Source organism: Taudactylus pleione, unplaced genomic scaffold (genome assembly GCF_031769625.1).
Source record: "Taudactylus pleione unplaced genomic scaffold, aTauple2 ptg000372l, whole genome shotgun sequence".
Taxonomy (NCBI): domain Eukaryota; kingdom Metazoa; phylum Chordata; class Amphibia; order Anura; family Myobatrachidae; genus Taudactylus; species Taudactylus pleione.
Genome location: NW_028284773.1, coordinates 1581054 through 1607725, shown reverse-complemented (window position 1 = coordinate 1607725; position 26672 = coordinate 1581054). Strand labels below are relative to the sequence as shown.

At 42.3% G+C, this 26672-nt stretch overlaps 1 protein-coding gene across 1 annotated transcript; it reads right to left on the bottom strand.

Annotated features, from left to right (window-relative positions):
* Positions 1-281: 281 nt before the first annotated feature.
* SLC51A (solute carrier family 51 member A) lies at positions 282-26672 on the bottom strand. Its single transcript, XM_088444696.1, has 9 exons — positions 26659-26672; positions 20572-20666; positions 19016-19170; positions 17740-17813; positions 15562-15720; positions 11021-11132; positions 7287-7433; positions 2759-2864; positions 282-1326 (listed from the first exon to the last, which is right to left on the bottom strand). Exons 1-9 carry the CDS (start codon positions 26670-26672, stop codon positions 1211-1213), a joined length of 978 nt encoding a protein of 325 aa, XP_088300822.1. The 3' UTR covers positions 282-1210.

Genomic DNA, 26672 nt, shown 5'->3' with positions numbered 1-26672 from the left:
TATTTCATGGTTTATAATGGTAATTTGTAAAAAGACGTGGCACTTCAATACAAGAAATCCATATAATCATGTATGTGTGGCACTGCATTTCTAATTATTCACAGGCCATTGCTAGTATGACAGCAGGTCAATGGTTTAGGACCCGTACTGCTAACCAAACTCAGGCCCCATTTGTTCTTAATCCTGCTCCATATGTAAATGTGGTGCTCAGTGAAAGCAAACTAAATATCCTACAAATACAACCACTAAGACAGCACATCCAAACACCCACACAATGAAGGTAAAAATGTTTATTTGTGGCAATAACACAGATGAATAATGTAATTAACAATGTTTGATTTAAAATGAAATGTTTGCTCACATATACTGTAGATAATTTTATAAGAAAGTAACTGGAGAGTGTCGTAAAAGATAATGGCCTGAAGTTACTAAATTCAAATGGCACTAATATTAATGGCAAACATATTGCTCTTTGCACTTCAGATACTGTATGCCGCTTTAAATTTCGTGATCAAACTTACAAGCACCGCCCCTTAGTAAATCTAGCCCAATGAGTGAACAGACCATAAAGATGCCCTTAGATAAGAAAATCATGTAATACTTAAGCTCGTCTGGAGACAGACGATGCACAGTAACTACAAAACAATAAGAACACCATACGTTATAACAAATGTGTACTAAGAAAAGTATTGGTCTAATAGCTCAAACATAAAGTAGCCATAATGAATAATTAACAGTATGGCAAACTGATAGTGACTCCAGGGCCAGAGAAACTTAGGAGTAATAGATCTTACACACTGTGTTCATAATGAATAATATTATTAGTTTGGAAGACCAGCAACTTTTTATTGTTGCAATTGTGTAGTTCAGTGTAATATACAGTAAATGGAAAGATTTTTATCATATGTCTCTATTCATTTACAAAATGTGCATGGATAACACTGGGCTATAGCTACAACTGGTGCACTTTTAAATATAATAGGTTGTTATTTGCATTACCAACAAAATACTTAGGGCAGTTGCATTAAAAGCGTGCATGATACAGTTTTGGTCAGTTCACTCTTTTGTGGTTCAATTTGTGATATGTCTGGGGCACAGTCGTGAATATTTGTGTAAAATGTACAGAATGTTTTCAAGACATTTTTGTAAACTCAAGTCTCTGTTATTGTCCATGTCAGGTAAACTGTGTACAGTAAATTACAACCCACCATCACACAGCCTGTGGCTTAAATGTGTATCCTGCTTCATCATCCCTCTTCCTGTATGCAATTCTGGCCAAAATAGACAGTATGAATGTCTCTATGATTAGCAGATGGTTGTTCATCACTGTAAAAAGGCAAATAAAATAAATATTAGTTTCTTATAGAGCTAGATGCTCAAATTTAATTTGTGTTCTCCAGATTCATGTTAACTAGATTTGCATACCTCCCAACCATCCCAATGTCAGCTGGATAGTCCCAATTCCAGGAGACTGGCCTACCGTCCCACGATCAGGCCGTTCAGCCCCCTTTTTGTGAAATTGGGAGATCATTCTATGAATGCACCTAAATATTATGTTTTTACATAAAAAGAGCTGACTGGGTGCATGGCCACAAGTGTGCCATAGTCCCATCCCTTTTCCCGAATTAGCCTTGGCAGATATTAGGAGGTATGGCTTCATACACAAATGGCATTATGTATCCTACCAAAATTACAGCTCAAAATATTGGAGCCTATTTATCAAGCCTAAACCACGCAGAAACACATACTAATCAGATGTTTGCTCTTGTTTTGTAACCTGTGCTATAAAAATACAAACAAAACAGTAAATGATTAGTTGCTATGGACTACACCTTTTACCAGTGCTCAAGGTTTCATAAAGTTTGTTTAATTCTCTGTCTTAACTCACATTATTGGCAATTCCATTTAATGTGATGTTGAATAGTGCTGGGAATGAGTGCCCTAAGCTATTTAATTGTCCCCATCATGCCCTGCACTTAAGTTGGGAGATACAGTCCACAGCACCTAATGCCGAGAGTTTAGTGGTGGTAAATGGAATTCTCTGTCTTAAGTGCCAGACACAATGCTGTTAGTGCACGTGCTAAGCAAGCTACTAGCATGGCGGCACTAGATTAGTTGAGGGGTTAACAGTGTGGCCAATTGAATAGTTCCAGGAACTCAATCCGCTCTATTCAAAAATCACATTTAATTAAATTGCCCCCATTGAATAAGGCTACATACGGCAAACTATTACCAATGTATAGGTAATATAGGTAGATGCAGCATCGGATCTTCTGCATGACCATCGGCAATCTGAGTAAACTCAGGGTTACTCAGATTGCTCCTTGCAGCTCCATAGCCAAGGCCAGGAATCCCTGAAAATGGGGGAGACACATCCCCAAACGTCCGCAGCCTGTCATTTAGGCTGCGGCTTTGGGGAACTGCGAGATCTCGAAGTAGAAGATCTGTGCACGCACATTACAGAGCCAGCGTTTGTAGTACGCAAACCATTGGGTTTACGTACTACTCTAAATCAGGCCCATTGTTCACATTGAAGGACCCCTGCTTACCACCGTGGACCTTGGCCTATTTCTTTATCCCCTTGTGCACTGCATTCTAATTCTGCTGCACGTGATCCATTGCAAGGTGACAGGTGCACCATTATTGTGCTGTAATCCTCAATTCTTTTATAATATTCATATATGATCCCAAACATTTCCTGCAGTCTTATTACTGATACTGGGTTAACTCCTAAATTAAAAATAGTCTAGTGACTCACGGTTAGCCCTGGCTTTATATGAATATGGTGGGACACAAGGAAGCACACCGGAACTGGCCAAGATGTTGAAGATGGAGGCCTGTAAAGTAGTCAGGATGAGAAGTGTCTGGAAAGAATGAAAACAAATAAAGTAATATTGTTAATTGCTGTAGGGGATGAATCAGGTGTATTTAATTATTCTGTATGTGAGGGCAACAATTGGATTACTAAAAATTCACTATCTGACTTCCTTTCCTGTTTGTCCAGATGTCCCCGGTTTTGTGGTGGACAGGTACAGAACAACATGTAGCCAATAAGGCCATTAGTAGGCTGACAGCTGCAAGGGAATTCAGTTAGAAAAGTAAGTTTACTGGAAAGTGTCATGGTTGGGGGATTACGGTGTGTTTTGTATGACGTAAACTTGCATGGAGTGGAGGTTTGGCTTATATTGCCTGTGTGAATGTGTTAGTGAGCAGGGGAAAGAGCAGTATGCCCCAACAGTACACAGTAGTGATGGGTGTTGCATGTAAAACTGATGTGAAATGATTGTGATTTTATCTGCATCTCTTTCCAAAACCAATATTTTATTTCCAACTTGACCTTCACCATACTATTACATTACATTTGATAAAGACAGAGGCCAGATACACCACCGGTCGCATGGCTAGCGGTTCAAATCCTGGCAGCGCCAGCCCGACATGGAAGGAAATCCCAATCGTCTAGAAGGTAAGTACTTACTAACCTAACTCTATCCCCTAACCCTCACCCTCCTTTAGGGTGCCTAACCCTAACCTCCCCCCGCCTGTGCCTAACCCTAATCCCCCCTCTAAGTGCCTAAACCTAAGTCCCCCGGGGGGGGGGGCCAAACCTCCCTCCCCCTAGCCTAACCTTAACCTGGGGGGGGTGCCTAACCCTAATCCCCCCCGGGAGCCCTAAACCTAACCCCCCCCACGGCTGTCCGCGCCCTGCATCTCTTTGATCGGGATGCTGGTCTCCCGGCGCAGGTTAGCCCTGGCCGGGATTCTGTAGTCTAAATGCCGGCGGTTGGCATTGTGAGCGACGGCATCATAAACGTATCCCAGAAGCCATGTTGCCATATCGAACGCCATTTTGTGTGTGTGTTCAATTTCATGATTCAGACAAGACATGTCACAAAGGAAAGATTTTAATTGGGAATTTGCCCTTGTAGAAATATACATACATGTGGAATTATTTTAGGAGATAAGGTACATGAGGAGGAACATAAGATCTATTGTGTCTTCGCAGCTGCATTTTGTTATGTGTGTTTGAATCAAGATCTACTATATATGCTACATAAAGACTTAACTGTCTGTATGCTGAATTAATGAAGTTATTTTGCTCAGTGTAATACTGCCCTCTAGTGACAATATATTGTGCTTAACGTTATTAATATGTATGCAAATGTAATCTTGATAACCAGATTTTGGCACATGACCAGTGAGTTTTTAAGGCATGAATTTGTGAATGACACAGTGATTGAATACATATGCTTTGTCAGTGTGTGTCAGTAGTATTTAATGTGGTAAAGATTAACTGACTTGTGTAACAGGATACTGTTTTTGTTTCAAAGTTCTTTATGTTTGGATGTGAATTTGGGATGAGTGAATAGGAATGCTGTTTAAATATTTGTGAGGGATGAAAGATCTTTGCCCCTTATGTCAGTGTGTTGTGATACTTGTTAGACCTGCTGACCTCCCTGGTATTTATTTAAATTACATATATCCACCAGGAGAGGCTCCATTATTTTCAGAACCTTGGGGTGAGGGAGGTGATAGTTTTATACCTGTAGGTTGTCACTTTACGCCAGATCAGACAGATATAGGGAGAAAATTGGTATAAAATGATTTCTGTTGCAGATAATAAATCACATTCATGTCTTGCCCAGACTCTGTCTGTATAGCATTTGTAGAAAAGAGAGCAGAGGGTCCTTATATTTTGAGAGCTATTTCTTACTGTGCAGAAGAGTGGGTTTGAAGAAATACTGAAGATTCAGAAGAAAGTGTATTCATATTAATCGGGTGTCACTTTATACCTAAGGATAGTGACATAGGTAGAAATCACCTCTGTTCCAGGTAATCGACCTCACAGGTTGTTATTTCACGATACCCCGGATATTAATACTTGAGGCTAGTAAGTATGGGGAATTCTAATAGTACACCCTCGGATAAGGCACCGCGGACAGCCATGGAAATTATTAAATGTATTTACGGCGAGGACTGCCTGAGGGGGATGAAAAAGCTGTTTCACTAACCAGGTCTGCCAAAAGATGGCACACTTGACCCGGATAAGTTGATTAAGTTGTAAAAAAGACAACCAGATTTTGGCACATGAGCAGTGTGAATTTCTTTGTCTGTATGCAAATTGTGAGTAATATAAAATATTGAATTTGTTGAGAATAAATGTGTCTTGGAAGCAAAAACCTGTTGTCTCCCATTCACTTTCTCTGGCCAGAAATTGTATTTGAGTTTACTCTAATTTGAAGACTGATTGCTGTGACTTGGTGGTGATTGTATATAACTAGCTTTATCAGTCTGGAGGTCCCACCAAGATTCCCAGTTCCTGCCACCCAGCAGACGCCGGGACTGAGAGGCCGTGGAGACGCAGGCTCATTAAAACCACAGTGAAGTTGCACAAAAATCAAAAATGGTATAAATGCATAATAGCTTTTATATAATTTATGCTGTAGTCTCATGTGCTGGGTCCCTGGTAATGATTCTGCTCTGCCAAAAGGAACTACTGCTGACAGGTCAGAGCTGACACAGGAAAGACACAGAGGGAACATTTATAACATCTATAATGTCAGTTTTTGTGCCTATATTGTCAGCAATTGTAACTGCCTATTTCTTCAGTTACCTGTACTGCTTTTTTCATAAATGTCCCTAAAGCTATAAAGGGTAATATTTGTTATTTCCTAGACTGTTAAATTAGGGGACATAAATGCTGGGAGCTACGGCTACAAGACCTAAATGTAGAGCTCCATTAATTTTCAAATAAAACACAAAGATATAAAAGTATGACATCAGCTCAGGCTATGAAAATAGCAATCTAGTATATTTTATCCTGTTTATTTAGGTTTACATTTGCCAGTAGTTTTAATTATAGGAAGTTAAGTATTAAAGAGTAGAAAAAATGGAGACTATCCTGGAAAAACCAGTACACAGAGGGCCTGATTCAGAGCCGGACGCTCTGAACGAGCGCCCGCCCTGAATCAGGGTGTTTTTTGTTTTTTTTTTGTGCGTCCTCCTGGATGCTCGCATAGCTGTGGGTTACCACCCACAGCTTATGCGAGCGTCCATGATGATGGTCGCGATGGTCAAGACCATCGTGACCATCGGGCTTGCGGTAGGGTCTCGTCTGCCGCAAGCCCTGGAGTGCCTTTGGCTCTAGTGATGTCAGTGGTGCCGGCCCCAGACGGTAGGCGTTCCCATGGGAACGCCTCCACTTGGACAGCCACTCCCCCGGCACGCCCACCAAAGGGGGTGTGCTGTCAATCACCATCGACAGCATGCCCCCTTTGGTGCGAGACCCTTAACGACGGCTTGCCCGTCGTTATGCGGGTCTCGCGCATGCGCACGATGGAGCAACCTCCGTCATGCACATGCGCACTTGGGCAACATCAACCCGCTTGCGAGCGCTCAGCGCTCGCAAGCGGGTCTGAATCAGGCCCAGAATCTGTACCTTCAGGTTTTTTGTGACACAAACTGTTAGCAGAGATGTTAGTTACCAGATCAAATCAAAACCACATGCAATTCCCTCATCACTTATTTTGTATATGCTATACTAGTGACCTGCCCCGGCTTCGCACAGGAGCAATTTCATATGTAAGGCAATAATCTTTTTTTTAACCAAGGTTTTATAAGATTGCCTTGTAGACGACATTAGTCGTTTTTCCTCCTGACATCAACACTAAAAGATTTAGTTTTGACGTGACACGCAAATGGGCCATGTAATGTTGTGCATAAGCAAAAGGTCAACTCCAGACATGTTAAGTGTCTGTCCCTGTGCTTATTTATTGTCATGTCTAAGAAGACTCTTACCGGGAATTGGACTCGTTTGAAATTAAATAAACATTTTTCACATAAATGAAATAGGAACGGTAAAAAAAAGGGAAAACAAAAATTTTTTATCGGGAAAAACAGTTTTTATGGAGAAACCGAATAACAATCTCTACATGGTATAAAATAAAGCCCATCGTTGTGATATATCGTAATGGTTTAGGCAGCATAAGCCAAGAAAGTGCTCGAACGTCTGTTCTTTTTCATTGACTTGCTTCACTAAAATTATCACTGCCCGGCTCCCTTTTGTCATACATTAATGTTTCATACACCTAAACCTTCTTCGAAAAATGTTCTGTAGAATTATGAAAACTGCGTCAAAATCCATCCAGTGGTTCTCGAGATTAGCCCAAACAAACAGACGTCTACCAGGGACTTTATTTTATACTATGTATAGATATGTGACATCCAGGCATGGAAGAGGATTGGCAGGAAGCAGTAAATAAGAGGAGATAGAGAATCTGAAAAATTACCTGAAATATTGCAAACTTGGTTCCAATGTTCTTTTCAGGTAAGTAAGCTTTTGCCTGGCGGAAAAGTATTCCAATGGGCCACAGGGCTATAATGGTACAGAACCCGAGAGCCACATTCATCCAAAGTGCAACGCTGCGGCCTGAGATCTACAATTTACAGGAGACACTAGATGAGACCTTTGCCTATCTTTACAACATTTAACATTCGTAGCCTACTCCCTGTGGAGTCCGCCATATTGTGGTGTGTACTAATAATCGGCGTATGAATTCACTAGGAACAAGCTGTGCCTCCCTTATGTCACAACTTCCTAGAAAATGTATAGGGTGTGCAACACCCCTTTATGTGGGTACTAGGGATGGGATTTCTAGGTTATTCTGTAATTTACAGAGAGGTAAAGAGGTAAGTATGCAATGATTTAGGAGAAAAGTAATGGATATTTTATTACCACAAAAGAAATAATGACATAACAAATTGCTTCTGCAATAGCAACTACAGTTACAATGTCAATTCACACCAAATAAAGTAATCAACCAAGTTTTATTTTTCAGGAACGATGCTTCCTTGTTAACGCCATAAATTCCGCTCCTCCTACTAATGTCAAAGGGTTAATACATGCAATACTCTTTAAGCGACATTCAAAGAGGAACACATAAAATCAATAATCTCAGTATATTTATCAAACATTAAATAGATAAAAAAAACAGTTTCTATCTTTTGTAGCTACCTATTTTCCCTAAACTTAATGACTAAACACTACCTCAAAGTTCATGAGCTCATGTACTTCTAAAGTCTTATTGGTTGTGCCCTTCGTTGCCCAGGTTAGTAGTTAACTGCTCTGATTTTAACCGGTTTACCAGTAATAATAGTTCCACTGTATATGGCTGTATAAACTGAGCTGCTCCTAAATGCTGCTGTCTCTTTTTTCCAAATCCTGGCTGACAACTTTTGTTACTTTGTAATAAGCACAGTCATATGAGGGCAATCAGGATCCTATCGCAACTTTTGTTGCGAGTTCACTGCTATAAAGCAAACTATTAGGAGAAGCTTATTTACGATGTCCTTTTGCTACACTGTGACATAGCTGTGGATTTTTCTGAAGACTGGCATATATGCGGGGTTTACTTAACTGCTACTGCTGTTAGCTCCTGTATCTCCTAGCCGGACTCTCCTCACTGCAGTAATTTATCAGAGGGAGTCTGGGAAGCTGATATGTCCACAATCAGTGAATTTCCTTTTTAAGGGTAATCCCTACTCGATGAGAACAATTTAATGAAATAATGACTGTATACTTGTGCAAAAGGCTTGCTAGGCTTAATTAGCTGTCCACGGCCGTCGGCAGCCAGTAACTGTAGTGGGAGTAATGATGGAGGGGGTTAATTTCTCCACTATATGCTGTGCGGGCGGTTGCTATGCTCTGTGACTTTTGCTGGCTGTTTGTATTATGGTGGGAGTTTGTGTAGTTGAGTCTCTTACCCCCGCGGGGAGTCTTTCTGTAGTTGCTCGTCCCGTCTCTCCCCTTGCAGAGCCAGTCGCAGCTTCCACTTGCCTGGACCAGCCACACCTCCACTCGGTGTCAATCTCAAACACCCCGCCTCAGCCGCACCTCCTCCCGACAGGGCTTCCGCTTCCTGCCGTGATGTCCCTCCTCTACTCAGGGATGCACCCGACGTCTCTCCTCTGCTCCGTACAGCTAGCCGTCACCAGCTGTCTCTTACAGGTAAGACTAGCGCAGCCGTGTGTCACTTAGCTGTGACCGCTGCGGGAACAACTGCGCCACAGTCCCGTGCCCAGGGCATTTTATAGGCTCCCCCTTTCCTCGTGGACATACCTCCAACGGGGCCCTAGGTCCCGTGCGCTTCTTGTACACTACATCATCGTCCAACGGGGGTGTTTGCTCCCCTAGCTAGCATCCCTTGGTATAGTTCTGGCCTCGTGAGGCCCCCAAGTAGCACAGGGTCACCCTGCCTGGTCAGCACCATGACTTCACCTTATAGGGGGGGGGGGGGGGGTTCACGCCAGCTACCCTGACAACTCCAGTGTTTTAACATACTCTTCCCTTAATAAAATACATTTTTATATCCTTACCCATCCTAAGTACATTCCTAACTAATTACTGGCATAACTTCACACAAAGGTGGGATCCCCTAATTCCGGGGTATCACAGGTGCATTGTCATAAATACTATTTCTGACCACAAAATGGCTTCTTTCACTCTGTAGGTGACCGGTACTATTGAATACTATGATAGTAGATAGCACAGAGCCTAACCTTAAATTCATATCTTATTTTAAGTATAAATAAAGTTTTTATATAACAGAACATGAGTATGCAAATATTTCTGAGATACTAAATAGTAAATGAAAGTGTAAACAACATGGATGCATTTCCAGCAACATGGAGACAGAGTTTACATTCTGTGGTTAATGTATTTAGTGCTGCAAGCTGTGCAGGTTGGGATGCTGCTGGGATCCTGACAAGCAGGATGCCGTCTTCCGGAACCCCTGCATTGGAATCCCGATCGGCGCGACAACACCGGCGACGAAATCCAGATATGACTTTGGATGCCAACATCAGGATCCCGGCAGATGGCACCCCGATCGTAAGGTGATGGGGAAAGGGAAGTCCCAATGATGGGAGGGGCAGTCTTAGGTTTAGGCACCCTGGGGGGGTAGCGTAAATGCCTCCATACACGGTGCGACAAAGCAGCCTATCCGACAGATTGGTATGGTATTATTCGGCTGCTATATTGCACCATGTATGGCCATGATATTGGACAAAGTGCACTCCCGTGGGGTTGTACATTGCACCCCCTGATCTTACTGCAGGATCAGTTGATCAAGGGATGCGATCCCATGCATTACTATGCGGGTGAGGGAGGGGGGAGCCGGCATATCGGGCGGTCGGCCACCCGATCGCACCATGTGTGCGGACCGCCCTATATGTCTGACTTCTGATGCCCTGTCGCCTCGCACTGTGCCATCGCACCATGTATGGCCGGCATTAGGCTGCGGGAGGGGGGAGGTTGAGGCACTTACTGGGAGGATTAGGGTGTTGGGTAGGGAAGTTTAGTATAAGGGTGCAGGAAAGGAGGGTTAGGGGGTAAATAGGACAGGGGAACATTACTTACCGTTCCCCTGTCGGGATTTTAACCCTCGGGGTGCCGCTGTCAGTGTACTGACAGCCGCATCCTGTCCATCAGTATTTCATACCAATTCTGTGCAGGTTACATGGTTACTTTTACAGCCAACTTAAACATTTTGAAAGTCAGGGGAAAACACAGGATTTCTAGAGGGGGGGAGGGGGCTTCCAAATGCCTAATTTTAGAGTGAATGCAGCCAGTTAATGATTACTAATTAACAATCATCATAGAAAGTGCAACATATGTAATACTTCAGCCATGTACAGGGCCAGTGATCACAGCAAGCATTGAGATGTGCCAGTAGAGCACAGCTCTGTTATGTCCCTTATTCCTCATGTGGTGGCTGCAGCTCTGGTAAAATTGTATTATATACAATTGCTATTGTGGTCATGATTCGAGGCATTGATCAGACTGGGAAGGGGAGTTTCCTGGCAACAGGAACTCCCCCTGCGTTTGCCTATGGAAGTTAATAACATTAGTATAGCACTGATCTTAACAACTCTTTCTTAATCTATTTGGAGCATTACAGCACAAACACACATTATTCTAACTTAGTTTTGAGAAATAATATTATATAAAAATATAAAATCTCACATCATCTGTATTGTAAATTCCATCAGACCAGAGAATCAAGCCGATAAAATTAAAGACTGGTTTCAGGAATGACATTTGAAAAACACCCAGGATTAAAATGTTCACCTTCTTCCTGCAAAATATAGTAAGCAACCCAAATTAGAAAAAAAACATCACATGAAGCTTCATTGTATTCCAAGAAAACATTCAGAGAAGATTTGTTAATATGTGAATTGCTGCACTCAGTACTATGGAAGCTAATCCCGGGGATCCTGGACATATTTGAGTTTCCAAAATAACAATGATTATAATCATTAAATCCTAAGTATTATGGGATTCCAAACACACTGTGGATTTGGAAGGGGCAGTGGGATAATACTTACCTTCTAGATTCTGGATGCATTATCTGGTCCTCTCAGGCTCCTCTCCCAGCTCCCCATAGAATAGATGAAGCCCCATGATGCAGTTGCTCTCAGTCGCTGATAGGCAATCAGTGACTGCGAGCAGCCGCATAACAGGACTCCAGCTCTTATACTGCAAATGAGCCCAGGAGAGGACCGAACAACATGCCCGCCAACAAAAGAAGCCCCTTCTGACTGCCACTGTGTGAACAGGTAAGTGAAAGGGAAGGAGAGAGAGGGAGAAAGAAAGTAGGGGGAAGGAAGGATATCTTTGTACAATTCAATTCAGGGAAACCCAGGAATAAATTACAAAAATTGTGTGGGATTGGCTTCCCTACTTGGTACACTATTGATAATTGAAACCCAGGTCATTAGAGGCATTGTATACAGTTCAGGGCTTTATTAATCAGAAGCATATTAACCAAGATTTTCTAAATACCAGAAAAGAAAAATGGAAATAATTGCTTAAGTTCAGTTATAATGTAATGCAGGAATGCAAGTTTTTACCTGCAATCACTGATAAATAATTTAATGAAAAGACATTGTAACTTTAAAAGAAATTCATAATTTATACATTGTGCTCCAACTTACAAAAACAAATAAACAAACCAAGTTTTTTTGACAATAGACCACACCTTTCTATACTGGCTGTTGGATAATAGACCATACCTTTCTATACTGGTTGTTGGATAATAGACCATACCTTTCTATACTGGCTGTTGGATAATAGACCATACCTTTCTATACTGGCTGTTGGATAATAGACCATACCTTTCTATACTGGCTGTTGGATAATAGACCATACCTTTCTATACTGGTTGTTGGATAATAGACCATACCTTTCTATACTGGCTGTTGGATAATAGACCATACCTTTCTATACTGGCTGTTGGATAATAGACCATACCTTTCTATACTGGCTTTTGGATAATAGAACATACCTTTCTATACTGGCTTTTGGATAATAGACCATACCTTTCTATACTGGCTGTTGGATAATAGATCATACCTTTCTATACTGGCTGTTCTATAATAGACCATACCTTTCTATACTGGCTGTTGGATAATAGACCATACCTTTCTATACTGGCTTTTGGATAATAGAACATACCCTTCTATATTGGCTTTTGGATAATAGACCATACCTTTCTATACTGGCTTTTGGATAATAGAACATACCCTTCTATATTGGCTTTTGGATAATAGACCATACCTTTCTATACTTGCTGTTGAATAATAGACCATACCTTTCTATACTGGCTGTTGGATAATAGACCATACCTTTCTATACTGGCTGTTGGATAATAGACCATACCTTTCTATACTGGCTGTTGGATAATAGACCATGCCTTTCTATATTGGCTGTTGGATAATAGACCATGCCTTTCTATATTGGCTGTTGGATAATAGACCATGCCTTTCTATATTGGCTGTTGGATAATAGATTATGGCCCTGATTCAGAGCGGACGCTCTTTCAGAGCGCTCGCTCTGAATCAGGGAGGTTTTTTGTTTTTTATTTGGAGCAGGCCTCCAGGCCGCTCGCTAAGCTGTGGTTGACCACCCACAGCTTTTGCGAGCGGCCAGGTGATGGTTGCGATGGTCGCGACCATTGTGACCATCGGGCTTGCGACGAGACCCTTGTGGTAGGGTCTCATTCCCGCAAGCCCCAGTGCGCTTCCTGCTCTAATAGAGCAGGAAGATCACTACTGACATCAGTCGTGATGTCTGTAGAGCCGCCCCCAAACGGCAGGCGTTCCTTCGGGAACGCCTCCGTTAGGCCAGCCACCCCCCGTCCCCGCCTACAAAACGGGGCGAGCTGTCGATCAACATCTTAACATTCTAAAATGTGAATAGTATATTTAGTAGTAACAAATAGAACAAAAATGTATACAGGGACAGAAAATAGGGAAACCTATTCATACCCCCAAACCATGGGGGTAGGGAGTACAATCTGTAATTTGGTAGTGCCAGAGGATATCAATTCAATTTTTTTTCTTTACCGATAGTCAAAAGTTACTTATTTGTAATTTGAAAATGTACTGACTGTTTGCAACCATGGAACCATATTATATATTTTTCGAGGACAGGTGCTTTTAAGCAGCATAAATTTTATTATAAAAGAAATTATCCTTATTTTGCCTTTTTATCTGCCTTGAACATAAATAAAAGCTGTATGTGACTTATGGCCTTGAAATATTCCTTGAGTATTGGAAAAACAAGAACAGGAAATTATGCTGTGGGAATAATGTGGCTTTATTAGGTTATGGCAGAGATGAGTAAGCGTAATTTAACCTTTACAGGGAAATTCAATTAATGCAATTCTGTCATAACTACAGTTAAGTACTTTCTTATGAAGAAAATGTTAGCATAATATAATTTAATGATTTCTTTTTTAATGTAGCACCATTTAAAGTGTACCTATCTCCTATACACAATGACATAAACCATTTTGTGCATTCAGCCTATCAAATCGCTAGGAATTGCAGTATCATGCTCGAGTGATGTTATTAGTTCCAACAAAATTGATAGCCTTTATTTGCATGAATTCGGCTCTACCCATAAAATAGGTGCTGTCAGTGACTAGGCGACAGGTATATTTTTACACTACATGACGTGTACCCAAGCACATAGGTGCAGGGATACAACTACTATGGGGCACACCTTTCCTTCCAAAGCTCCATGTGTATATTTCAGTTCTTAAACATTGGGCAGTATATTGTGGCCCTTACAAAGTTTTCTATGTGGCCCACAAAAGTCTAGCTGTGCCCTTGCGTCCATGCAATCTACACAACAAAATGATTTGGTTTTGCACTGCTGTATTTAAATTATCCGCCCATTGGACGCCTACCCTCCTCTACCAGGAGCAACCATCACAGACTATATATGCTCCCCTATATGCAGAGAGATGGGAACATATTTAGAGAAATATTGTGTGCTTTAAGCCTTATTTGTTGCCTATATTAATCATGGGGTTGGTTACAGGTTCCCGTCGGTCACAATGCCGGCAATCAGAATACCGATAGCGACATCCCAACCCATTTTGTTGAGTATTCTAACCCCAATTCTAACCCTAACCGTCCCGCACCCTAACCCTCCCCCTAGCGCATAACTCTGATACTCACCAGCGGAATGTGTCGGGATGCCACAGTCGGTATTCTGACAGTATGGATCCTAAGTGCCTGATTCAGCAGCGATTGCAAAAGCAACTACGTGCGCAGATCGAGCGCATGCATATTAGCCGCATTGCGCATGAGCTGTGATCACGCACTCACAGAGGAATCCATCGCAGAGTGAGTGACAGGCCATTTTCGGGGGTGGTGACAGGGGAGTAGTAAGAGAAACGCAGGCATGCCTGTCCGTTTGAATGCCGTTGGATGGGCGTGCATACTAGCTTGAGGACTCACTGCATGCGACGATACTTGCAGTCTCTGCAGCTGGTCAGACCTGCTGTAAATGTGCGTGACGGGCCGATGTGCAACAATGGTACCGATGTTTATGCAGAAGTGCGAGGTTGGACGGATGTGAGGAAGCATCAGTGGGCACCTTTATGCTGGCTGAGCTGTGGCAGGCATTAGCATATTTTCGCAACTGAGTTGAGTGTGATTTTGCAACTGCGATCTGCACTGAATCAGGCCCCAAATCCCTAATCATTAGTGTCTGGACAAAGGGACAGTTTTTATTACATATTGTGTTTGTGCGTATGGCTTTATTATATTGCTTGGGAGCATGGTGTATCTATAATGGGTGCACATGGGTCCTTTAGTTCAGGGGGGCCCACACCGCATATCCTGCATTCACGATACTTACCTCTCCATTGGTGCCATAGAAATCACTAGGAAAATGGCGTGACCATGCAATCTGTTGCTAACTAGCAAATGAGCCATCTTAATCAAAAGAGTCTCAGCAAAATCAAGGCACATGCATTTATTTATTTTTAGTGTAGAGTGGCTGTTTTATTCTTTTTGTAAATGCCCTACAGTGTCTAAAGTTCATGGTTTACAGCATATAAATGTAGAGCTTACAAACAGAAACATTTATTCCTGCTGTCATCTGAAGAGTAAATAGGAATCCCAAGGACACAACCGATATCAGTGCTTTATTATTCTGCTAACGGACACCATTTTACACCATTACTAAACACGTGGGGTAGTAAGTCTTACTTAGTCAGTTTCATAGGGGGAAGACATGGACAGCAGCAGCAACATGGCCCAGTGTTGATGGGTACATCTGAGGTCTCCAATTTCTTCACAAGCGCATCTTTTCCCCCAAAACCTTCAATTAGAACCATCAAGATGAGGTAGAAACAGACTGCAAAATACCTGTGAGACAAAGTGGGAGGGGAGGTGACAAGTATTTTCCAAAAGGTGCTCATAAGCCTATAACCCTCTCTTTCATATTCCTTCTTTGTGTTTGTGTACGAAGGCATGATTTGATAAAAAATATCCTTCTTCTAGGCCTAGTTTCACAAATGGTGCTAGTAAATCCATGTGCAGTATTCAACATTTTCATTTTCAGTGTGAAAGGGGTATTATACCCCTTTCACACTGAAAATTAAAATCCTGGGTAATTCACTTTTACCTGGTAATCTGCTAAACAACCTGGGATTTTTCCCTGTGTGAAAGGGTCATCCCGGGACTAAATTCCGGGTCTCCGACTCTGTTTTTTTGCAGGGTCGTAGACCCGGAAATGAAGTCCCCGGGTTGACCCTGTCACACAGGGGAAAAAAACCCCAGGTTTTTTAGCAAATCACCAGATAAAAATGAATTACCCGGGATTTTCATTTTCCTATGTGAAAGGGGTATCAGACAGAAAATGTCCAAAAAACATGGCACGCAAAATGCCTGGTAAAAGCAGTTTGTTTGTTTTTTGCCATTTTCTGGCTAAAAGTGGTATTAGTGACACTTCAATGCTTTGTTTGCTGTGCAACACTACCTGATCAGTTGTGCTGAAAAGCAACATGTATACTTTTCTATACTTTTATGTATAATCACATCCTTTTAAAGGATGAACTCAATGGATCTGTCTTTTACCAACCTTTTAACAACTATATATAAAATAAACATTAACATCAACTTCAAATGATAGATGCAATCAACTTAATAGCAGATCACTATGCATTTTATTAGCAGTATGATGTCTCACTGTCTATGGGCCTTACTGTCCACTAATAAGTAGCTCTATGGGGTCTATTAATGGAGCAGAGAAACACCATGTTTTGCTGTAAAGAGGGCTGTTCTCTGCTTGTTGCTATTCACAGAGCGGATAACCGTGGAGAAGTTAATTTCTTGTCCAGCGGCACCCCCACTCCGCGGCTGAATCGCGATTCATTAAAAGGCAGAAAGCTCAGCTTTCCACTTCTCCTCTGTGTTCAGATTCGCCATCTCAGGATGACCGTTTGAATACCATCACGAAGCGGACAGGGAATACCGGATCGCATCGCCAGAAAGGGAAGTATAATGAATTGCTACTCAACAAAGCTATATCTCGCATTGTACTGATGTAATATATAGTGAAAAGTAACAATTCTGTTTTCATTTTCTTCATGAATAAACCTCTATGAGTGTAGACAGTCCAGTATGGGTCTAGCAACTATTGCTCCCCCAGCTAGACCCATAACTGCCTTTTAGTGGTCGTTTTTTGTGTGTTATTTTGGATCAACATGGCTTGAATTAAGCATAGGTGTGTGTCACGCGTGTCTGTCTGCCCTCCCCTTTAGAATGTAAGCTGTCACGAGCAGGAGGGACCTCTTCCCTCATGTGCTTCTCTTTACATTTTCTTCAACTCTTTTCTCCCCATAAGGGCACCTAACACATGACTGCCAACTCCCTGCTGCTTATTGTCAGTGTCTAACTGCTATTGCAGCAATGTATATAAATTGTGTCCTTGTCCTGCACTGTAATGTACTGTAAGTTACTTGTTTCTTGTTCACTTGTTAGTTCTATGTACTATGTAAGGCGCTGCGGAACATTTGTGGCGCCATATAAATAAAGGATAATAATAACACGATAGACTTGTGTATTTACATACGCATAGAATGTATAACTAATTGTATATGTACAGTAAATAAATTAAGAAACATTTGAAGGGCTGGGAAGATTGGTACTTTTCTTGTAAACATGATCAGATCAGTATTGGTTACATGACTATTTAAACAAGTTTTTATTTCTTGTTCTCCAGTGTTTTGTATTCACAACACAACTAATGCTACAGTTTACAGTAAATAGTAATTGACAAAATCTTTATGGCACACAGTTGTAACTGTAATGTGTCATTCATCCTTAAATGTCTGCAAATGTGTTTGTCATCTGCATTGTTTTCTGTATAGAACCACTACTCACGTGCTAATACCAATTTCTACAAAGATGGTTGAACGAGGAATCCACAGATTCAAACAGGCAAATATTGAGATGACCTAAGAAAATAAAAAACACATACAGTAAATGCAACATTTATCCTGGGCTTACAGTTATTCCCTGGTCCAGCTATTCCTATTCATTTTATACCAATGGATACAAATAAACATGTCCACATTTCTATAAAAGATATCAACTAACAATAGATCTTTAGGAAGTAATGGGGTCTAATAAATCTAGTTTTGTGACAATTCCTGGTATTTACTATGAATCGCTCTGATACAACTACTGTAACTATCTAAATAATTTAGATGTCAGGGTATATTTGCTTACCTACCAACCTTTTATAATACTGTACCGAGACATCAGGCAAAAGGGAGCTTGGCATTGTGCCCGTGAGGCCACGCTGCCTGATGTATTACGTTTCGGGGGCTTGCCCCGCACTCCTGTAGCTGCTAGCCCCCAGCCTCTCCTGGCACAGTGTGGATGACACATGCATGCAGAGTACCCACTCCCCCCTGTCCACAGGACACTGCGGTCTGCTGGTAGGGTAGCGGGACAGTGCTCGAAACACGGGTCTGTCCTGCTGAAATCGGAACGATTGGGAGGTATGCATTTGGATTAAATAGCCTGATTCAGAGTTTCACACAAGTGTGGCCGCATTATATGCTCAGAAATAAATGTGAATCTTCACTATATTTAGGGTTGGCTGCAACTATACAACTGCAGTGCTGTATAACTCCAACCGTTGGAAAAGTAGCCGTCATCACTGTCAGCTCTATACCTGGTGCAAGAGATCCCTCTGAAATCAGAGATCATGCACAAATCAGCATAGACCACAATACTGCCTACATGCCCATGATACGTCCTCAGAACATATAGCCTACATGCGAATGCCCATTTATCGCCACGTTACACCCATTCAGTCAACTGGAGATGCGACTGAGATGTGTACAACTTGGAGCCACCCATAGTAACTCACAGTTCAGAACCATGCGCATCGTTAAAAATCACAAGATCGTCCTCAAAACGGTTTTGCTGAGATCTTGAATCAAGCCCTAGATGTTCACTCAGAGTCAGACGGGACCTGGCGCATTGAGACGGGCTGCAGAAATAGTGTATGAGGATACATCTGTGTATGTTTGGCAACATTAGCTGCAGAACTCCATAAAGTCATCTCCTTTCCTGTGTTCTCTAATAGAAAAACTCTGATGCACCCTATAAAAGAAAGATCCCATTACTGTATGGTTTTCCTTCTCACCGTTGGGGCAGCACTTTTCCATAGAATTGTGTTTTTCTTCACAGGACATCTCACTTTCTTTCTAATATAAAAAGCATCTTCCAGATAAAGGATAACTGAGAGTATGGAAATGGTGGTGAGAATCCCCATAATACAGAGCTGCACTGTGTCCAGCACTGGAAGTAGGAAGCAGAAAGCAATAGTTAGAATGCAGGAGAGAGGGCAATATGCCACTGGTGATATAAAACAGGCATTGGCAGCACAGAATACTAATCTGTAAGCTATTTATCAGTTGTAAGTCATCATACATATATATATATATATATATATATATATATATATATATAATGAGCGAATGGTGGATTTCTTAGACTGTGCTACATAAATAACAGAAGCTGATTGGTTGCTATGGACAACTTCTCCACTTTATATCTCTCCCAGGCTTGATACATCTGCTCCTAAGTTTTGTGACATGAATATGGTTGCCTAGTTCAGGAGCCAGAAATCAGGACAGTCTGGAATCTTAGGGTCGCCCCATCCCAAAAAGCTCAGAGTCTGGGACAGAGGGCTCGATTCAGACCTGCTCCTTAGGATGCGTTCGCTCGTAGCTCCCGATGGTTCGCATTGTGTGCATGCGCAAACTAGTCCATGCGATCGGGAAGCATTCGCTCGCCATGCATAGACAGCCCAGCAAAATGAGTAACAGGACAGGCCATTTGTGGGTGGTAACAGGGACGAATGCAGGCGTGCCTGAGCGTCTCAACGCTGTTTCAAAGGCGTGCATAATTAAGAGGAAGCGTCATAGAACACATCACCTGGTTGAATTTGACACTAAGTGATCGCAGTGCTTGCGGTAGGGTATAGTCAACCTCAAGCACTGCGAATGCATCTGATGGTTGCATACACTTCCTGGAGATGACGTACATAAGTGGGCGTCTTAAGACAGGCTGGTGGGCGTCTGCATACACAAAGCGATCGCACACCAATATATAGTGGGCGTGCTTATGCTTTGCCGTGCGTCCGCCTGCCTTGCCGTCACTTAGCCGAATTTGCATACACATCGAGCGAACGTACTCATCTAGCGAGCGGATCTGAATCAGGTCCAGAGTCACCAAATATGAAGGGTTGTCCCTATTGCCTTATTGCTCCTCTAGCAGTCACACTTTCACAATTAAGTTTGGGCATAAGTACTATATGTAATGGACCTTATATCTCTGACTGATACCCTAATTGAAATACTTTAATACACTTGAAAGATAATTATCCATTAATCTGTGTTGATTACAGTCGCCTAGTCCTGTTCCCAATATTTAGTTCACTTTGGCAGAGTGAGAAAATGTTATATTTTCAATTTATATATATATATTGCAATACATGTGTAGGGTAAGCAGTGGTCGCATTCATTTTGAAACACTAATTTTTATATAAATGTATTTTAGGTTTAGTTTATATTGCAATGCCTAATTACTGTCTGCTATGAAGCTATTTGCACTGATTTTGCACTAGATTCTGCAAATGTTTATTTTAGCTGTGTTGAAGTTTGCTTGGTGCTAAATGTATTTGCTTGAATGACATACAGTATGGTAGCTGTGCTGCTGGTGGTGGGATGTTGAAGCAGGCTTTTGGTATGCTGTAATTAGTCATCAGGAGGTAAACAAGTTGCTTAGGAAGTCTGCAAAACAAAGACAAACAACAGTAAGAAGTGTAAAGCATAACATAGGTACAACAATATTTAATTATTTCACTTTTGTTTCACCTGAATCATATAACTAAAGGTGCACTATAAAAAAAACAAAGAACTGAGTGTAAGCCTCTCTACCTTAGAAAGAGGCAAAACGTCATTCCTGGACATTTGTCCAGGAATGATGATGTTTGTCCATGAAAGATGATGTTTTGCCTCTTTCTGAGCCCCGTTTTTTGGAGAGAAAAATCCGAACCCGGCGTGCAAATCGGAATTAATCCGAGCCTGCACATCCCTAATAAATATCTATTTATATATATATATATATATATATATATATATATATATATATAAAATCTATATTGTGACAAGGTCACTGGCATCATAGTGAAAGGCAGGTATATTTGCCCTAGATTCCTGACCTATGTCTTTTGAGACCTCAGGAAGGTGTTTGTGTTAGGAGTTTTTTGGGTTATTAGCTTCACAGGAGGCTAATTAGGGTTTTCAGCTGTGTGGCTGTTTTTAGTGCTGTGAGGCTGATCATTACAGGGAGACACTGCCTGGGGAGAGGACAGCCTGTCGTGTCTCAGTTGATAAAAAGCAGGGAAACTCAACCTGGGAAACCTTCTTATTCTTTGTTTATTAGTGAGCTAGGATCACTTCTGTATAGCTAGTGCCAGACGGCAAGGTGTTTATTTCTGTTTATTTTTGTTTGTATTGCCTAATAAAACTGGCGGAGACCAGTTGCACCAGTCCAGTGGACTTTGTGTGATTTCTCAGCTGCTGCGTAGTGCCATCTACCCCAGGAGATGGTACCAATTCCCCGACCTTGCTACAATATATATATATATATATATATCAGTTATTTATATAGTGTACACATATTCCACAGCGCTTTATAGAGAATATCTTACCATTCACATCTATCCCTGCCCCAGTGGAGTTTACAATCTATATTCCCTACCACATGCTCACAAACATACACACTATGGTCAATTTTTGTAGGGAGCTAATTAACCTACCAGTATAATTTTGGAGTGTAGGAGGAAACCGGAGCACCCGAAGGAAACCTACGCAAGCACAGGGAGAATATACAAACTGTTCACAGTTAGGGCCGTAGTGAGACTCAAATCCATTACCTCAGTGCTGTGAGGCAGTAAGGCTAAGCATTACACTGTCTGTGCTGCCCCATATATATACTTAATAAATCTGCTTGGGTAAACCTACTAAAATGAGACCAGTGGACTGTGTGTGATTTCTCAGCTGCTGCGCAGTGCCATCTACCCCAGGAGATGGTACCAGTTCCCCGACCTTGCTACATTTGGTGGAGAATGCAGGCATTTGTGGTCTGTGCATAGGTGAAGACTGCAGCAGCTTTGAGAGTTCTGCAGAAAGCAGGTCTGTGTTTGTCTGGACTGAAATTAAATGTGGCACAAAGTAAAACTGCAGGTGCAATACTCTGCAGAAGCTTGTTCACAGTGGGACATGCTGGAAGCTGTGGTTCCTCATGCATAGAAGCAAGTCCAGGTGGTGCTTTGCCTGCAGAGTTGTGGATTCTGGTTCAGTTAAAGGGCCAGACCTTTAAAAAAGTAAAAGTGGCTACAAAATTGCTGGAAAAACCCAACAACATGGAGGATGTTGTCAAGGCCTTGCCACAAGCGACAGCAGTGCTGTAGTAAGCCTCTAGGGTACAGCACCAGGACCATGAGATCCTAAAAGAGGTGATGCAGCATCTTGGAGCACGGCCTGGAAATACTTCCCCAAGCGTTCCAAACTCAAGCTCCATAAGGGCAAGCCATTTCCTTCAAGAATTGACAGAGACTGATGATGTGGAGGCAGTATCGGACTGGGGCATGAAGTGCCCACCAGGGGAATGCAATTACAGGGGCCCGCAGGGTGCATGACCAGTCATAGGGTAGAAGGGGTCATCAATTAGAGGGGTGTGGTCATTCCACAAAGGACACAGCATAGTCTTATAATAATCTGTGCCTCTTTTAGTCTACTAATATGTACCCCCTTTAGTAGAATAGTAATCGTTTGTGTCCCCTTCATTAGAACAGTAATCATGTAAGCTCTTTAGTTTGTAAATATAAGACGCGTCCCATTCAGTGTAATACACCTATTCTCAAACTCTGCCCTCAGGAACCAAACAGTGCATGTTTTCCAAATTTCCTCACAGAATTACAAGTGAAATAATTAGCCCCACCTATGGAGCTTTTAAAATGTATCCGTGAGTAATGACTACACCTGGGCACCTGCTGGGTGACATGGAAAACGTGACCTGTTTGGGGACCTTAGGACTGAGGGCCTGATTCAGACCCGCTCGCTAGATGTGATCACTCGCTGGCAAAAAGGGGCCGGAAATTTAAATGATTTGCTTGCACTGCGTCACATAAGGACGCCCACTATGTTTTAGCGAGCTACGGCAAAGTGTGTTCGCAAGTGTCTAAAGACGCCCCCTTGCCACTCACAACACAAGTCATCTCCGGGAAATGAAGGATTTATCGGGACCATCGTGATCCATTGGAGCTGCTCGCAGCCCTTGGGGTTGCCTTAGCCTGCTGCAAGCACTGCGATCAGTGCTGGCTGAAATACATGCAGGTGACGTGTACCATGATGCTACTTTGTAAATTATGCATGCCCTTTAAACTGAGTTTAGGCTGCCTGACACGCCTGCGTTCGCACATCTACTCCCCTGTTCACAAGTATCTTCCCCTGTTACCACCCACAAACGAATGACTTGCGCACGCGCACTGCAAATTATATGCATGCGCAGATGGGCAAAAATCGCTCCCAGTGAGCGAGCGTGCCTTAGCAAGCGAGTCTGAATCAGGCCCTGAGTTTGAGAACCACATTAGTGTAATACAATAAATAATTGCTGTGTATCCCCATCAGTGTAGTATTAAATATAAGTCCCCTTTAATCAATATTAATCTCATATCTATCTATCTCATATCTATCTATCTCATATCTATCTATCTCATATCTATCTATCTCATATCTATCTCTCGATCTCTCTACCTCATATCTATCTATCCATCTCATATCTATCTGTCTATCTCATGTCTATCTGTCTATCTCCTATCTATCTGTCTATCTCATATCTATCTATCTATCTCATATCTCTCTATCTAATATCTATCTATCTCATATCTATCTCATATATATCTATCTCATATCTATCTACCTATCTCATATCTATCTATCTACCTCATATCTATGTATCTATCTGACTATCTCATATCTATCTATCTGTCTATCTCATATCTATCTATCTACCTATCTCATATCTATCTATCTATCTGACTATCTCATATATATCTACCTATCTCATATCTATCTGACTATCTCATATCTATCTATCTATCTCTCTATCTCATATCTATTTATCTATCTATCTCATATCTATCTCATATCTATCTATCGTCTATCTTTGTGGAACTAAGCTTTAAAAAAACACCTCTTGGGTTTATTTACTAGGATGGAGATAAAGTGAACGGAGATAAAGTACTAACCAACCAGCTCCTACTATCTGTAATTTTCATTACAGCATGTGACATGGCAGTTAAGAGCTGATTGGCTAGTACTTTTACTCCATTCACATTATCTCCATCCAAGGCTTAGTAAATAGACCCCTCACTCTGCCCAACCACCACTAGGATATACTACCCCATCCACACCAATGTATTATCACTTACAGCATTTGGAGTTACTGAGACAAATCCACACATGCATTGGTTACTGTATACCAGGGTGCACACTGAGCATCTTAGATGCAAATATGCACCCACCCGATGACAGTATTAGTGTGACCGCCACAACAACTGATTAAAGGCCAGTACACACCAGATGATGTCTAGTGTGTACCAACCTCATTAGTGATGGGACCGGTGTGGTGCCGGTATTGGCAAGTGCATATACACTTGCAGATGCCAGCAGCGACGAAGCGATAATGTTGCACATCGGACTGCATGCAGGTCCAAAGGACGATGTCACTGACGATGCGCAGGAGCGTGCATCATCAGCGACATAACAGGTACACACTAGACAATGTGGCCGATAGGTCATCTAGTGTGTACCGCCATGAGACAGTCCCATGGAGGAGGTACTGAGACAATAAGAGATGAAGGGGAAGAAAACCGAGGGGCATATGGTGCAGGAGAGAGTGACAGGAGCTGCATGACAGAGAAAGAGAAGAGAGAAAGGGGGTATCTAGGGCCCATTTATCATTGTATATATGCGGCTTAATCACCAAAAGCACCTGTTTTCCGCAAATAATAAAGTCTCCCCCAGATGTATTACAGAAGGACCGCAGCATTTATCTCAAATACCTGCTGCGATCCCTTCATTCCTGATGGCAGCTACATCCTCCATAGGTTTCTATGGGGGATGTGATGCTGCCATATTTACCAATTTCCAGAATTCAATGCATTCCAGAGTTTGGCCCCCACAGCTATGGGCTACACATCGCGGATTTAGCCGGCAGAGGGTTTCCCTGGAACCCTCTCTAGAAATGCAGACCCTCCAACGTGACCAGTTCCACCCAGTACAAAATGCTCTGTTCCTGGACTTCTCACCTAATTTATGATTACAGCCACCTATGGTTAAACACCTGTCTCATCTATTACCTAGTTCAACACAGGTGGCTGCAATCATCAATTAGGTGGGAAGTCCAGGAGCAGAGCATTTTGTACGGGTGGAACGGGTCATGTTGGAGGGTAGGGAAATGGGCGCTGTGCATGTGCAGTCAGCAGGACCGAGCATGCGTAATAAACCCACCAGCACTTGGAGCACATTGCAGGGACTGGCTCTTTTCGGAGCACCTGTCCCTGTGGGTGCTCTTTGATACATCCTGCTGATATTGCGTCCAGGACGCTTTGTAAATGAGATTAATGATAAATGGTCCTCGTACAGACAATTCAGCTGGAGAAAAAGAAAGTGAGGGAAAGAAATAGACAAATGGGGAAGGAGAGAGTGATGAGAAAGAGCTAGCATGGATAGAGAGAGCTGGAGTAGGAGGAGGAAGGAAAAAAAAACTCAGGCAAAGCCAGGGAAAACTGATAGTATATTTAAAAATGTAATCTTTGCCATGTTTTTTTTTAAACAGTATTTTTAAAATAAGGTATATCAACATATAAAATGTACATTGTGTTCTCTATCACCTCAATCTATTCAGAAGCACCAAAAATATACAATTAGCCAACTGCATTAAAGTTGCATGAAACAGGGCACAACTTCAGCCCCTGCAGTGCACCAATTGCACTATTACAGTATATTATTTATATTATCAAATAAAAAAAAAGTTTCCCATATTTCTGTAGTGTAGTGATCCCAACACCCCCCACCCCTTCCCACCACCCCCATCCCCATGAATCCCTTGTACTATTTTACTTACTTCAGAGTTCTCTGACTCGGCTCCTCATGTTTCCAACTTGTCCTTTCCTGGCAGATTCTCTGACTACTCCTCCCAGCTGGTGCTGTACTGTGTCTCCTGTATCACCGCTGGGGATCACTCATGACACCAGGAGGAGACTCAGGCATCACCAGTCACATCACCTGTGATCCGACTGCATAGAGATCTTCAGGCTGCACTCGGCACTTGGAATAACACAGGCAGCCTGTGTGAGAACAGTGACATCAGGGCCTGCTCTCTTTTGGCCAGACTGTCTTTGCCGGGGAACAGCAGCAACAAAAAATGTAGTGGCTCACTCACCAATAGTGCCGCAAAAATATGCCAAAACTCCCAGCGCCTGACCCCGCCCCCATCGCACCCGCTAAGCTCCGCCTCCTCACAGTAAGGGGTGGAGTCTGAAAGCAGTGGGGCCCACCGGGGAATTACCCGGCTCCCCGGCAGGCCAGACTGAGCCTGTGTGGAGGCGTACTTGACTACCTTTGAGAGGATGGCCGAGTGGGAGAGTTGGCCTAAGGATCAGTGGGCTGATTGCTGGCCCCCTTTCTCTCCGGCGAGCCTCAAAAAGCATACTTTGACTTAAGCAT